This window comes from Mirounga leonina, unplaced genomic scaffold, assembly GCF_011800145.1.
Source record: "Mirounga leonina isolate KUSES-001 unplaced genomic scaffold, KU_Mleo_1.0 Mir_53, whole genome shotgun sequence".
NCBI lineage: Eukaryota > Metazoa > Chordata > Mammalia > Carnivora > Phocidae > Mirounga > Mirounga leonina.
This window is the reverse complement of record NW_023270807.1, coordinates 47,081,277-47,096,254: the sequence shown is the minus strand read 5'-3', so window position 1 is coordinate 47,096,254 and position 14,978 is coordinate 47,081,277. Positions and strand designations below refer to the sequence as shown.

Genomic DNA, 14,978 nt, shown 5'->3' with positions numbered 1-14,978 from the left:
CAAAACTAAGAACTTACATTTCCTTTGAAATACTCTACAATTCAGGCTTTTCATTTAATCTGGTTTGTCACCCTACCTCCTTATGATATCTTTGAGACTAAAAGCATTAACCCTGAAATTAGATTAGTTCGAGGTCCTGGCTCTACCCCCATCATCAGCTTTGACCAAATTATCCTATTTCCCCTAGCCTCAGTTCCTCAATACCCAGCTTAGAGGATTCTTAGGCCAGGCCATAGATAATTCATGATAAAAACTAAGAATGGTGCCTGTCACATTGTAAATGTTGGCTCTTATTCTGCAAAGGGATCAGGCTTAGCACCAGTCGTGTTACTATGTTGTATTAATAAGGTCTAGCACAATTCCAATTAAGTCAAATTTCTGGTCAATTATTCATTAATTTGGGAAGTAAAAATATACACACACATACCGTTTCAGATAAGGGGAAACGGTGCAGAAAAGTGCTCCTTTGCCTATGAGGAGAGGACATGTACCTCTGATTACATCAGTGTCTTTAGAGGGTCCAGTTTTGATCATTAAAGGGCATCATTCATTATCATCATCATCATCATCATGGTTAACATTCATTGTGCATTTTACATGGTCTGAGGACTATGCTCAGTGCTATATATCTATTATTTCATTGCATTGGGAAACTTTGAGGTAATTACTATTAGTATACAGATAAGGGAATTGAGGCTCAAAGAAGTTACCTTGCTCCAGTTCACAAAATAAGTGAGCTGGCGTTCAAACCCAAGTCATCTGTGTCTGCAGGCCACACCTTTTCTTAAATAGACCAGTGTATTTATTTAGTGTTTAGTTTTGAAAAAATTTCAAACCTACAGAAAATGTGCAAGGATAGTCCAGTGAACTCCTATATGATACCCTTCACTGGGATCCACCCATTTTTACCAATTTGCCATATTTGCTCTCTCTTTTTCTAATACATTTTGTGGTTGGTTTTTGCCAAACCATTTGAGAGTGAATTGCAGACATCATGATTCTTTGATCCTAGCTACTTGAGTGTCTGTCTCTTTAAAAAAAACAGACATTCTCTTACAGGACCACTGTTTACCAAATTAAGCATATTTAGCATGGCTACAATAATGCACTATCTGATATATTGTCCATATTCAGATCTTACCAATGGTCCCAATTCTATCTTTTATCCCTGATCCGGGATCTAGGCCAGTGTTTGGCTGTCATGTCTCCTTAGGCTTCTGTAATTTGGAAGAGTCATTCGGCTCTCCTCAGTCTTCATCAGACCATGCTTTTGACAGCCTGGTTATTCTGTCAGGAAAAAACAAGAAGCCCTTATGGGCTATGGAGGGAAGAATGGCTAACCTCCATCCCTCACCTGTGTTCCTCAGGTGCCTGGAGAGATGCCTCCCTTCCCCAACAGCCACTCATTGTGTCCTTAGGAAGGGACTGTCATACACCATGTACATTCTTGTGATTTTTTGTTTCGAAGACTTTTGCTGAAAGGCCCTGTAATTGTAAACAACTTCTCATTATGATTATCACTCTGTGTAGTAGAGCTGGTCTCTGTCACTGGGTTACAATTTGTAGTTTCTTCTCAATGGTCACATACATTCTGGTTTCTGTCCCCATGTAGTCTCAAAGAAGATGGAGCAGGAACCCCGTATGACAAGGAATCCACAGCCATTATAAAGCTGAACAATACCACGGTTCTTTATTTAAAAGAGGTGACGAAGTTCCTGGCTCTTGTCTGCTTTGTCAGAGAGGAAAGCTTTGAAAGAAAAGGTAATTTTGTGTGTGTGTGATTTAAATGAAATGTTTCATTTCAGACTGATAACTGCTTCTACTGCTTGTCGAATGTGGGTGATCAGCAGCATGCCTCCTGAAGCTTCCAGGCTTGAGTCACAGGTCACCTTGGCTCCTCACCATGGCTGCCAGGCTTTTGGGATCCAGGAAGCAGCCTGCCCTCTAGTGATGCAGTGCTATGACGAGAGGGGGCACCAGACAGTCCTCCCAGGGGTTCTGGCTTTTCCTGGAGTGAAGCTGGTTGAAGCCTTGTTAACAGGCTGTAACATCTCTTGCCAGGGAGGGCCCAGCAGCCTGCGGTGAGGGCCGAGGCCTCCCTCCTGGTCCACTCCTCTAGAAGGTCTTAGGGACCGTGGGACCACTTGAGATCCCTGTGTAAAGGAGGGGATTTGTACAACATTAAAGCGAAACGTATTTAACTTCTGTTCAGCCTTTATACATTCTTTAGTCCTCAAAACACAGGGATGGCATCATGATTCTGAAAAGGGAAGACATGAATGTACTTAATAAGGTCACTAATAAGTGAAACAAAAACAAAAGATATATAAATAAATGACAAATGTGATATAATATAAATGTATAATATATAAATATAAAATAAATAAGTAAATAAATATAAATAACATAAAACTAAAGCAACTAACCTCAAAGAGATACTCATCTTCCCCCTACTGTTTAAACTGGGAATTTAAACTACTATTTAAAACAGCTTACTGACATGCTAGGGATTTTTGCTAGCAACTAGGGCATGATTTACCAATTTGGGGGGTAAAAAAATTCCCAACAGAGTGCCAATAGTAACATTTACTAAAATAGCCTTTTTTCCTCCCTTATAAGCACACATGTTCATTATAAAAATACTTTGAGAATTTGGGGAAGTATAAATAACAAAATGAAACTACTCAATTTTGCCATCTAGAGCTAAATTCTATGTTACATTTCTGAGATTTTCTTTCTCCCTTCTTTCCTCCCCCCCATCTTGCCTTCTTCCCTTCTCTCATCCCTCCTTTCCTGCCAACAAGAGGGGGCCATATTGTCTATCTGGTTTTACATCTGTTATTTTTACTCATTTATATCATGAAAATGTTCCTAAGTCATTGAGCATGAAAACATAATTTACATTTTTATTGTTTCTTTTTATTACAAAAGCAACAGATTCACTTAGAAAATTTAGAAGTAACATGGGGCGCCTGGGTGGCTCAGTCGTTAAGCGTCTGCCTTCAGCTCGGGTCAAGATCCTGGGGTCCTGGGATCAAGCCCCTCATCGGGCTCCCTGCTTGGCGGGAAGCCTGCTTCTCCCTCTCCCACTCCCCCTGCTTATGTTTCCTCTCTCGCTGTGTCTCTCTCTGTCAAATAAATAAAATCTTTAAAAAAAAAAAAGAAAATTTAGAAGTAACAAATAAGCAAAAAAATAATTATCAACAACTTCTCACTCAGAAATCACTCTCGACATTTTCTTTATAACTTTTCAGACTTTTTCATCTGTAGCTATGTCCCTATCTATATGTGATGGTATGATAAATATTACTACGTAACCATCACTGAATTACAGTGAGGTAATTACAGACATCTTTCTAATTCACTAAGCCTTTTTTTACCACATCATTTTAATGATTATGTTAGTTTCTTTTATTGTTAAAAATTTATATTGTTTCTAGATTTTAATGTTGTAAATAATCTGTAATGACCTTCTTTGCACTGTATATTTGTATACATTTTGGTTATTTCCTCAGGAGAAACTTCAGCAAATGGAATTACTTAGATCCAAGGGCAGGATAGGCATGTTTTGGTGGCTTCTAGTTACCAAAATGTCCAGTGTTATGGGTTTATGTTACTAAGAGAATATAAGTGTGTCCATTTTGCTGTATTCCTATCAATATTCGGTATTAGCACTAAAAAATTATTTATTAAAAACTAGTATCATTTGAATTTACATTTCCTTGCTTCTTGGTGAAGTTGCATATTTTTCCTATATTTACTGACTGTTATCAACCAAATTGCCTTTTGTGTTCTTGGCCTTCAAAACTTGTAATTAAGTGGTGTTAATCTTTTACTCCTTAGTTTCATCTTGCTGAAAGTAGGAACAGGTTATATAATAGGCTCATGGAATTTTGACAGGACCATACCTTGTTTCATTCTCTCAATTATAGCTGATTTTACCCAGACACGGAACTATAAGTCAGTTTCTCTCGAAGTCCTACCACCAGTGTATGGCAGACAGAGCTAAGATTCCTGGGCTTGTCCCTACATAGAATCAGTTGTGTGTATTGTGTTTTAAACCATTATACATATATTTCCTTGGTTAAAGATATTTCCAGAATTTATATTTGGTGATTAATATTTCATGTTGATTTTGGAAGCTAAGTAAAATAAAATGCAAATAGTACAACTAGAGCCCCCAAACCATCTAGGTTAGTGGCAGGTCCTAAAATTTAGGGAACATTAGCATCAACCTGGAGAGCTTGTTTATTTTGAACTGATTTTAGACTGAATAGAAACGTTGCAAAAATAGTACACAGTTTACACATATTCCTCATCCACTTTCCCAAATGTTAACATCTTACATACTATAGTAATGCAAAATTGGGAATCACCATTGGTATAATACTAATTAATAGCATTAATGAATTAATTAGTATACATTAAGAAACCATAGACCTTATTTAGATTTCACCATTTTTCCAAAAATACCCTTTTTGTGTTCCAGGATCCCCAATTGACTTAGTCACTATTCCTCCTAGTCTCCTCCAATTTGTGATAGTTCTTTATCTTCCGTGACCTTGACATTTTTGAAGAGTACTGATCAATTGTTTTGTAGAATGTCCCTCAAATAGGGTTTGTCTGCTGTTTCCACACAGTTGGAACAAGATTATGCACTTTGACAAGAATGTGTCCTTCTTAGTGCATCATATCAAGTGGTTCATGATGTTGATAAGTGTTATTACTACTGGTGATGCTGACCTTGATTTAGTTAAGGTAATGTTTGTCAGGTTTTTCCACTGGAAAGTTCCTGTCTTTCCCTTTGTAGTTAATAAATACTTTCAAACTATGTAATTCCTCTTCCTCCTCACACTTTTGCCCACTGATTTTAACATCCATCTATGGTTGTGGAAATAAATTTAATAATAAATGGAGTTTATTATGTGGATCTTTGTAAGTTACTGCTAAGCCACCTAGGTGGGATCATTTCTGAGGATAGGCAGATTTGGTAGAATTTATTAAACTAGCTAGAAACCTAGGTATTAGTTTTAATGTTATAACTAGGAAATGGCAGACAGGTTTAACCCCATCATGTTAAACTCATGTGCTTTTTAGAGTGATTAGCTCCATTTGCCTGGGATGGAAGGGACTCCAAGGGCAGGAGACCTTCAGAGCTGATCTGGGAATGTTCCAGGCAAATGAGATGAGTTGGTCACCCTGGGGATCAGGTAGTCGTCTTTAAAAAGAACTTAATGCTTATAAATGCATAGAGTAGTTGGTTTTGTTGCTTTACTTTTTCTTCTTTAAAGATTTTTATTTTTAAGTAATCTCTGTACCCAGCATGGGGCTCAAACTTCCAACCCCAAGATCAAGGGTCACATGCTCTACCAACTGGGCCAGCCAGGTGCCCCTGTTTTTCCTGTTTTAATCTCAAGTGTTGTAGAGTCACGTGGCGCTGATAACCGACACTAGTTGATTAGCTTTTCCTCATGCTGGATCTCCCTCTGAGTTTTCATGAGTGATCTCTGTGACTACTTTGGCAGAAAAGAGAGGATCAAAAGCAGATGTGGAGTTTTCAGCCTTGGCTGTACATTATAGGCACCTTGGGAAACGAGGCAGTTAAAAAATACAGACCTCTTGGCCCTCCTCTAAACAATTAGAATAGAATTCCTGGGAGAGGGGCCTAGGGTTTGTTAAAATTTTTTAAGTTCTCTGGATGTTTCTAAGGTGTGGCTAGGGTTGAGAACCACTGAAGCAGAGAAGGATGTGGAACCATCATGTAACCGTTTATGGTGGTGAAGATGTGTTTGTTCTGTTCGTGTCTCTGTTCTTGTAGTTTCAGCTGCCTTCAGTGAAAAGGTTGAAAGAAATAGCAGATACTTGGTATGAATGCTTACTTCCTTTAAAAACCTCAGTTGTGAATTTTTACTATTAAAACTCCAAATGCAATAAGATACTGTTACATTTTATTTTTTTAAAGACTGTATTTATTTATTTGACAGAGAGAGAGAGAGAGAGCACAAGCAGGGGGAAGCAGCAGGCAGAGGGAGGAGGGGGAAGCAGGCTCCCTGCTGAGCAGGGAGCCCGATGGATGCGGGACTCGATCCCAGGACCCTGGGCCAAAGGCAGATGCTTAACTGACTGAGCCACCCAGGTGCCCCGATACTGTTACATTTTAAATTGCAAAGATTAAAAAGTTAAGATTTGTCAGGAACTATCAACAGAATATTTCTGCAAGTTGAATTCTCACTGAGCCAAAGTTTTTCTAGCTAAGCTTTCTTTCCAAGGCAGTTGGTTGCCTATATAGGCAAAGAATTTTGAGGTTGTTCTCACATCTCCTATCCCAATTCCCACTAAATAAAATCATTTCTTTGCTTCTTGTTTATTTTCTTTTAATTACTTGCTTTATCTGGAAGATGGTCCCAAGAAACAAAAATGAGGAAGTAGGGAAATGACACAAGGCAGGTAGGAAAGCTACCCACAGTGGTGTCAATGAGCAGCTTTAGGTTCACTCCCGATAAGAGAGCCTCTGAGAAGCTGTGTGGAGCAAACTCAGAATCACCCCAGTTGAATATGGGAGACTGCAACATTTATCCACCTTCCTCCATGCCCCTTTGTTTGAGGGGTGCCCTCAGAACGTTCATTCCCATATCCCTGGTATCTATGTGCAGTCAACTAAGTTCTGTGGTACCAAAGAAAACCTCAGGCAGAAAAGAGATGCTTTTTTTTTCCTTAAGATTTTATTTTTGAGTAATCTCTACACCCAACGTGGGGCTCGAACTCACAACACTGAGATCAGGAGTCACGTGCTCTACTGACTGAGCCAGCCAGGCGCCCCTGGGCTTATTTATTTTTTATTACTTTCCCCCTCATTCCAGTAGTCTTGTCTTGAGATCGCTTAGAGGTTTTATTGCACTGTGGTCACTGTCACTTCAGAAGCAGCAGAGGGCGCCGCTCAGAAGGTTTCCTGCTTCTGGACGCGGAGCTGGTGTTTCCTCCAGGGCACTTGCGGTCATATGACTGCTTTGAAGAATTTCACTCCTTGGCTGGGATCCCAATTCTTTTTTATTTTGGTTGGGGCTTTGGAAGCATCACCTCAGTGGATGGAAATAATTGTTGGGCTGGTTATTTTAATAAATGTGAAGATAGTAAATCGAACCAACTGCCTTATCCTAATTGGTATAAACATAATGTTGCTCTCGGGGCGCCTGGGTGGCTCAGTTGGTTAAGCGACTGCCTTCGGCTCAGGTCATGATCCTGGAGTCCCTGGATCGAGTCCCGCATCGGGCTCCCTGCTCGGCGGGGAGTCTGCTTCTCCCTCTGACCCTCCTCCCTCTCATGCTCTCCGTCTCTCATTGTCTCTCTCGCAAATAAATAAAATCTTAAGAAAAAAGAAAATTAAAAAAAAAATAATGTTGCTCTCAACACTTTTACAAATTAGTGTGCTGAAAAATGCATTCAAGACTTGGGATTCATCTTTTATTTCATTCTTGTACCAGTGATTTCAGAAAACACAAAAAGGTTTTCCCTTACTATTTCTGCTTTTATTTTTTATTTTATTTATTTACTTATTTATTTTTTAAAGATTTTATTTATTTATTTGAGAGAGAGAGAATGAGAGAGAGCACATGAGAGGGGGGAGGGCCAGAGGGAGAAGCAGACTCCCTGCCGAGCAGGGAGCCCGATGCGGGACTCGATCCAGGGACTCGATCCAGGGACTCCAGGATCATGACCTCAGCCGAAGGCAGTCGCTTAACCAACTGAGCCACCCAGGCGCCCCTATTTCTGCTCTTAAAATTTACTTAGAGTTGAAAAACCAAGAATGTCATTGGTTGTTGAACTTCTGAGCTTGCAGTTGACCTGAGGTGACTGCTATCACTATAAAATCAGGGACAGGGACCTTGTCTCCCCAGGGCTTCTGACAGTGGCTTAAATATAATAGGTATTCAGTGAATATTGATCGATTGAATGATGGATACTGAAGCTTTGAGATCGCAGCCACACTTCAAGTCAGGGTCTGCCTCCACTCATAGTCAATTTAATAATCCCTTTTGGGGAAAAATTATAAATATTTCATGGAAGATATATCTTAATTATAAGAACTCTTGAATTCTGATAGGTCAAAAAAAAATGTGCACTTCAGTTGGTCCTTCAATGTTGTAGGTCATAGACAACTTTGAAAATGTGGTCTGTACTCTGGAACCTTTCCATAGGAAAACATGTACATTCACAGAACCTCGCCTGCGATGCCTCAAGCCGGCTGCAGAGCTGCTAGGGAAATCTGTGGACCTTCCGTTAAGGCCGCTCTTCTGTCTCTCCCGAGTTGCTTTTCCCAGCCATGGCAGACACGACAAGAGGAGATTCTTTCTTTCTTTCTCTTTCTTTCTTTCTTTCTTTCTTTCTTTCTTTCTTTCTTTCTTTCTTTCTTTCTTTCTTTCTTTCTTTCTTTCTTTCTTTCTTCTTTCTTTCTTTCCTTCTTTCTTTCCTTCTTTCTTCTTTCTTTCTTTCTCTCTCTTTTTCTTTCTCTCTCTTCTTTCTTTCTTTCTTTCTTTCTCTTTCTTCTTTCTTTCTTTCTTTCTTTCTTTCTTTCTTTCTTTCTTTCTTTCTTTCTTTCTTTCTTTCTTTCAGATTTTATTTATTTGACACAGAGAGAGAGAGAGCACACAAGCAGGGGGTGCAGCCGAGGGAGAGAGAGAAGCAGGCTCCCCGCAGAGCAGGGAGCCCGATGCGGGGCTCGATCCCAGGACCCTGGGATCATGACCTGAGCCGAAGGCAGACGCTTAACCAACTGAGCCCCCCAGGCGCCCCAAGAGGAGATTATTTCTGTGCGACATGTCTAAATATTTTGTTTTCTTCCACAGGGCTTATTGACTATAATTTTCATTGCTTCCGGAAAGCCATCCATGAGGTTTTTGAGGTGAGGATGAAAATGGTGAAATCACGAAAGGTTCAGAATCGGCTGCAGAAGAAAAAAGGAGCCACCCCCAATGGGACCCCTAACGTGCTGCTGTAGTGAGGCTTCGGGAGTGTCTTTGCGCATCAGACCTTTCGACGAGGCCGCTGCGCTGTGTTGCACTAAAGGAAGAGGGAAAAAAAAGGAGATTGGGACACATGACGTATTTGTTGTACAAAAAAAAAAAAAAACAAAACAAAACCCTGCAACCTTCTTGATCTTCTCTTTTTTAAATAAAGTGAGCACTTTGAAGCCAAAACTTGTATTTTAACAATGAAGTAAAATCTACTGTAATTTCGTTACACAGATGTAAACTTTTATGGTCTGTAGTCAGATACTCCTGGGTGAGGACTGCCAGGAACTGTATATATTTTGCTCTTTTTCATGTTTTTTTTCTTTGAACTTTGATAAAACGACTTTTCTAAGCTTTTTTCTGTACTTGGTGTCAAGGACATGCATACTGTAGTGTAGTTCAGATCTCTATGGCAATCAGAAATCAAAAAGCAATGCACTGGCAATGACTTTTTTTTTTTTTTTATAAATTTGGGAATCTTTGCTACTAATTATTGAGAAAAATCATTTTTCAGTGAGCTGGAACAGATTGGGGCAGCAAGCTCCAGGAGCAATAAGAACTGTCTCCTGTTTATAACTGGTATAAATGGGAGTTTTGTAGAATAACATTAGCACCAAACTTACCTAAAAATTTCTATAGCTGTGGCAGGACTTCCCTACTCAACAGTTTTTACAAAGCTCTTTACCTCAACACACATCTCTAGAATCATTTTATACAGAGAGGTTATTCCTTTTTGCTGCATTTCTGTTCTTTAGAACCTTCAGGACCAGATTTCCAAAACGGTGCCAATCATGGAGAGAAAGAGGAATGTTGCATTACAGGGTTTCTGGAGGCTGTTCTGTACCTGCCACTCAGGCTGAAGTTACATCAGAGGTCACATGGTTTCCCAAATGTAGGTGATTGGTTACCTACAGATATAAAAATAGATATACAGTTTGTATGTTTGGCCCCTGGGGAGTGGGCTTGTTGTGCAACATTTAAAATGTTTATTTAGGATCATGAGCACGGGGAATGTCTCATGAGGATCTCTACCACAGAACATGATCCTGGTGAGCACATTTGTCAGCCCTGAGCCTCCTGCTCATCCACGACGGTGTGCCTTGTGGACTCTGCCCGTTCCCACCTTAGGGTTGAACTAGAGCTCAGGGGCCAGCAGCAAACCCCTAACCATCAACGGGAAGAGGACGGCCAGGGTGGGGCGTTACAGTCAGCTCTGTGTTTCCAAGAAATTCTTCCACTTTGGTTTACTTCAGACTTTCAGGACGTTAAGGGACCCCCTAAATCTCCCATCACCCCAAACCATTCCTGGTAGATAGTTCTATGTCCATTAGGTAATTCTGTGTCCGTCCCAAGGGTCAGTGCCCGAAAGCCTACTTGTGGGTATTAGAAAATAATTTTATGGATTTATGTATCTTTAAGCAAAGACTCATAAGGAAATCAAAGCTGGTCCTAGCAAAATGTACCAAGTTCCTAAAGCGACTTGCCCTTGAAACTATCCCACTTCTATCCGTGGCTTCCTTCCATCCTCTCTCCTTCCCTCCCCAAGTCCTATTTCTTTGAGGCTGCTAATTGCAATGCAAGATGGTAGCTGATTGAGGTGTAAGGTTTGAGTCTTCCCAAGGGTCTGTGCATTTTGGAAAGAAATTTCTAAAAATCATTAAGGCGCCCAACTCCCTTCCTCATGATTCCTGCTCAGAAACCTGGGTAGGTAGGAACCCAGGGTTCCAAAGGAGACTTTTCCTTAATTTCTAGGCCTGTATCCTGTTGCATCTTTGGATCTTTGCCAACAGGTTTGGTACAGATGGGTTATTCTTATAAATTTAATGTTCTAATATTTTTTACACAATGTTTCTTTTTGATTAGCAAATAAAGAATCACTTTTCTAATGTGACTTTATCCTCAAGGTAGAGACACTTACCTATCTGGTTAATCACACATTACTAAGGTATATTATATATTATTGTAACCAGGAGGAGTTTCCATTTTTAAGCTGGGTATATGATGGGTTTTTGTTAAAATGTGCCTTAAAAGTCTATTACTTCAGGAGCAAATGATTTTTTTTGGGAAAAGCAAAAATCATCTTATGGCATAGGACTTGAGTTCATGGTAGTAAGTGCACTCTTTGATCACACACTAATACATTAAGATTACTGCCTCAAACCTGTAGCATGGCAATGACCTCTTAGTTAAAGACAGATGTAGGAGTTATGTCTAAATGTTCGATTTTTTTAAGTCTGTGCTATTGGAATTACAGAATCTCTTCTATTCCTTTTGCATTTTATTTTCGATATGGAACTTAGCTTACTGCGATGTGTATGGCCATGTTTAGGTCTCAAATCTAATGCTATAAATACAAAGCCCAAATACATGACTACAGTGACTTCTCTGGAACATGTTTGCTCATTTTCAAAGGTTGAGAACTTGACCTACAGGTTTCTGGGCAATTAGAACTTCTATGTGGAGGTAAGACTGTGAATTACCATCTTTGGTTATTTTTAGTGATATAAATGAGTGTGTATGACCAGGGTAGAGTGTTTTTGAAGGAATATAAATTAAAAAAAAAAACAAAAACAACTGGTTGGCATTCACGGACAGTGTTGTTTTGTGAGCATAATATATTTTGGACCCTTAAATATAAAGTGACTAGAAACACAGCAATATTGTTATATACGGGTTATATGCTAACTCTGTTTGAGACATACTCCAGAAAAATGGCTGAACTGTCTTGATTATTAAAGTATGGTATGCATTTAACTTCTATAGACTGGTTGTAATTTGTAATCAAGCATAGTATTATGTTTTACTTTAAGCAGTACATAATTTGTAATTATTGCTAAACCATTTCTTTCAAGAATGTTAACTGCCAATTTAAAAGCACGTGTCAAGCTCATTATTTGGTAAGGCTCTCGTTTTATTTCAAGCATATTCATAACTAAGCATTCTGGGAACAGAAAATTCTCTTTGGTGAAGCGTAAGTATGGCCCGTCCTGTTTGTGAGGTTGTTGACCATACATGAATATCATTGCTTTACTTGGCCCTGTTGGGTCCCTTTAGTAAAATGTTTGTCCTGATTAACCAGCTTTCATTTTATGGAAATGAGGATAAATCACTCTATTTGCACTTTTATTTTTATTATATTTTTAAACCCCCTTATCTCTCCACATTTTTGATGGGAACATGGCTGTTTGGAATATAGAACTGTTTTTTGTTTTTGTTTTTGTTTTTTCAGTAAACTTCAGACACTAATTCTTGCTGCTCTGGTCCTAATCCCTAGCCATCTGGAAATTCTTTTCCAAACTGTCTACCTTATCGATTCTGACTTGCTTCGTAGGATTCCACTCTGTAATGACTTTTACAGATCCTTAGTTCCCAGAGAAGACTAGCTTTAGATGTTATATTTTATATACAAAATTCTTTTTTTTAAAGATTTTATTTATTTATTTGACAGAGAAAGACACAGCAAGAGAAGGAGCACAAGCAAGGGGAGTGGGAGAGGGAGAAGCAGGCTTCCCGCTGAGCAGGGAGCCTGATGCGGGGCTCGATCCCAGGACCCTGGGATCATGACCTGAGCTGAAGGCAGACGCTTAACGACTGAGCCACCCAGGCGCCCTATATACAAAATTCTGTTTCTGAATGGAAAGCCTGATCAAAAATAAGATTTTTCTAAGATTTTTAATCGGTAGTAATGTTGAGTTTAGGAGAAAGAAAATGTTGTCTTTGACAGAAGTACTTACCGATAATATATAATGATTGAGTGCACACAATATTTCAGGCTCTTCAGTGCTTTTATGGAAGTTATCTTCATAAAACCAAGTGGGTACTATCATCACTCCTATTTTACAGATCAGGCAACTGAGGGCAGAGAGTTGACATAACTTAGTCAAGATCACATAACTAGTAAGACACAAGGCTGGGAGTCTGGCTGGAGAGTCCACCCCCTCGATACTGTTCTGGGGCGCCTGGGTGGCTCAGTTGGTTGGGCAGCTGCCTTTGGCTCAGGTCACGATCTCTGGGTCCTGGGATTGAGCCCCACATTGGGGTTCCTGCTCAGCAGGGAGTCTGTTTCTCTCACTTTCTCTCCCTTTTCCCCTCCCCACTGCTTGCTCTCTCTCTCTCAATCTCTCTCTCTCTAATAAATAAATAAATAATATTTTTTTAAAAAAAATACTGTTCTAAGCAGCTGTACCACATGCCCTCCCTTCACAAATATGAAGATGGGGACTTGAAGTTTAGGATTTACTGCTGCATGGGGTTATGAAAGGTAAAATGCTGGAAATTTAAAAAGAAATACCTTTTCTCACAGGAGAACCAGTAAGAGCAGCCTTCTAAATGTACTTCACTCAAGATTATGCCTTCTTCTACCTAATCCAATGCAGAAAATAATTTTAACAGAGAGTGTTTAAATATCAGAAGAGAATTTAAATACCTTTTCCAGACATTTGGTTTTCTAAGAAGCAAAAGTATATCAAATTCTGAGAAAATCAAGAGAGAATAAGCCTTTGATCTTAGCTGGATTCAACCTTTACTTCAATATGTTCAACCATATTTATAGAAAACAAAACACCGATCTGTATTAAAATTCAAAAAGATACATTTCAATCCTAACCTTTTCTTGACCTGCAGACCTACCTTTAAAAGTATACTTTTGCTGGAATCTTCTGTAAGAGGACCCTCTGATGGAACATGCCCCAAACTGAACTCACTTCCTTCTTGCTAAATCTTCTCCTTCTGTGTGTGAAGATGCTCCCTGCAGTTCCTGTCAGAAACATGGGCCTCCTTGACTCTCTTTTCCTGCTCGCTCCATCCAATCAACCACCCAGTTCTTTCAGCTCAGCCTTATAAACATCTATTCAATCTATTCTCTCCATCTCTTTTGCCACTATCCTGGTTTAGGTCACCATCTCCTCTTATGTGGATCTCAATAGCCTCTTTTTTTTTTTTTTTTAAGATTTTATTTATTTATTTGACGCAGAGAGAGACAGTGAGAGAGGGAACACAGGAGGGGGAGTGAGAGAGGGAGAAGCAGGCTTCCCCGCGGAGCAGGGAGCCCAATGCAGGGTTCGATCTCAGGACCTCGGGATCATGATCTGAGCCGAAGGCAGACACTTAACGACTGAGCCACCCAGGCGTCCCTCTCAATAGCCTCTTAACTGACATCTCTCCCCCACATCCGTCCATCCATTCACTCCATTCTCCACACAAGACCCAGAGTGACCTTTCTAAACCACCACCATTCTGACCATATCAGTTTCTTGCTTACTATCCGTCATAGCTCTCCATTATAGATATCAGTCAAACTCCTCAGTAAAGTTTGCAAGAACCTGCCTCCCTGGTTCTTACCTCCCTCTGCGCCCTCAACAGAGGTGAGCCAGCATGCCTGTATAATGCGTGATAAGTAAGAGGAACCATGAGTCTTGACTCCCTTCTTTGTCAGTCATTTTCTGAGGGAAATGATAATTTTTTTCATTCATCAGTGACTGATAGGACACCTATCATATGCCAGACATTGTGCTTAATAAAATAGCTAAAAGGCAGATTTTAGAGATGCAAGGATTTTAGTAATAGAAAATAAAGCACTTTACAGAACTGGAGGAGTTAACCCTTTATGGAATCCATTTTAAACTCTTTGTTGTTGTTGTTGTGAGCCACAGTAAGTACAATTCACGCTGCAAACTATCACATACACCTATAAATATTACTTTTTTTAAGAGTTTATTATTTTTATTTTTATTATTATTTTTAAAGATTTTATTTTTAAGTAACCTCTACATCCAACGTGGGGTATGACCTCACAACCCTGAGATCAAGAGTCACACGGTCCACCAACTGAGCCAGCCAGGTGCCCCTTATAAATATTACTTTTATTTTTTATTTTCATTTTTATTTATTTTAAGTGAGCTCTATGCCCAATTTGGGGCTTGAACTCATGACCCTGCAACCAAGAATCACATGTTCCACTGACTGAGCGAG

At 39.6% G+C, this 14,978-nt stretch overlaps 1 protein-coding gene across 1 annotated transcript in view; it reads left to right on the top strand.

Annotated features, from left to right (window-relative positions):
- The window catches only part of RRAGD (Ras related GTP binding D), a 40,158-nt gene extending 28,396 nt beyond the window's left edge, over positions 1-11,762 (top strand). Inside the window, exons 6-7 of the mRNA XM_034991399.1 lie at positions 1,613-1,761; positions 8,844-11,762. Coding sequence (XP_034847290.1) covers positions 1,613-1,761; positions 8,844-8,995 — 301 coding nt within the window. The 3' untranslated portion in view covers positions 8,996-11,762. The remainder of the gene's footprint in view (positions 1-1,612; positions 1,762-8,843) is intronic.
- Positions 11,763-14,978: the final 3,216 nt, after the last annotated feature.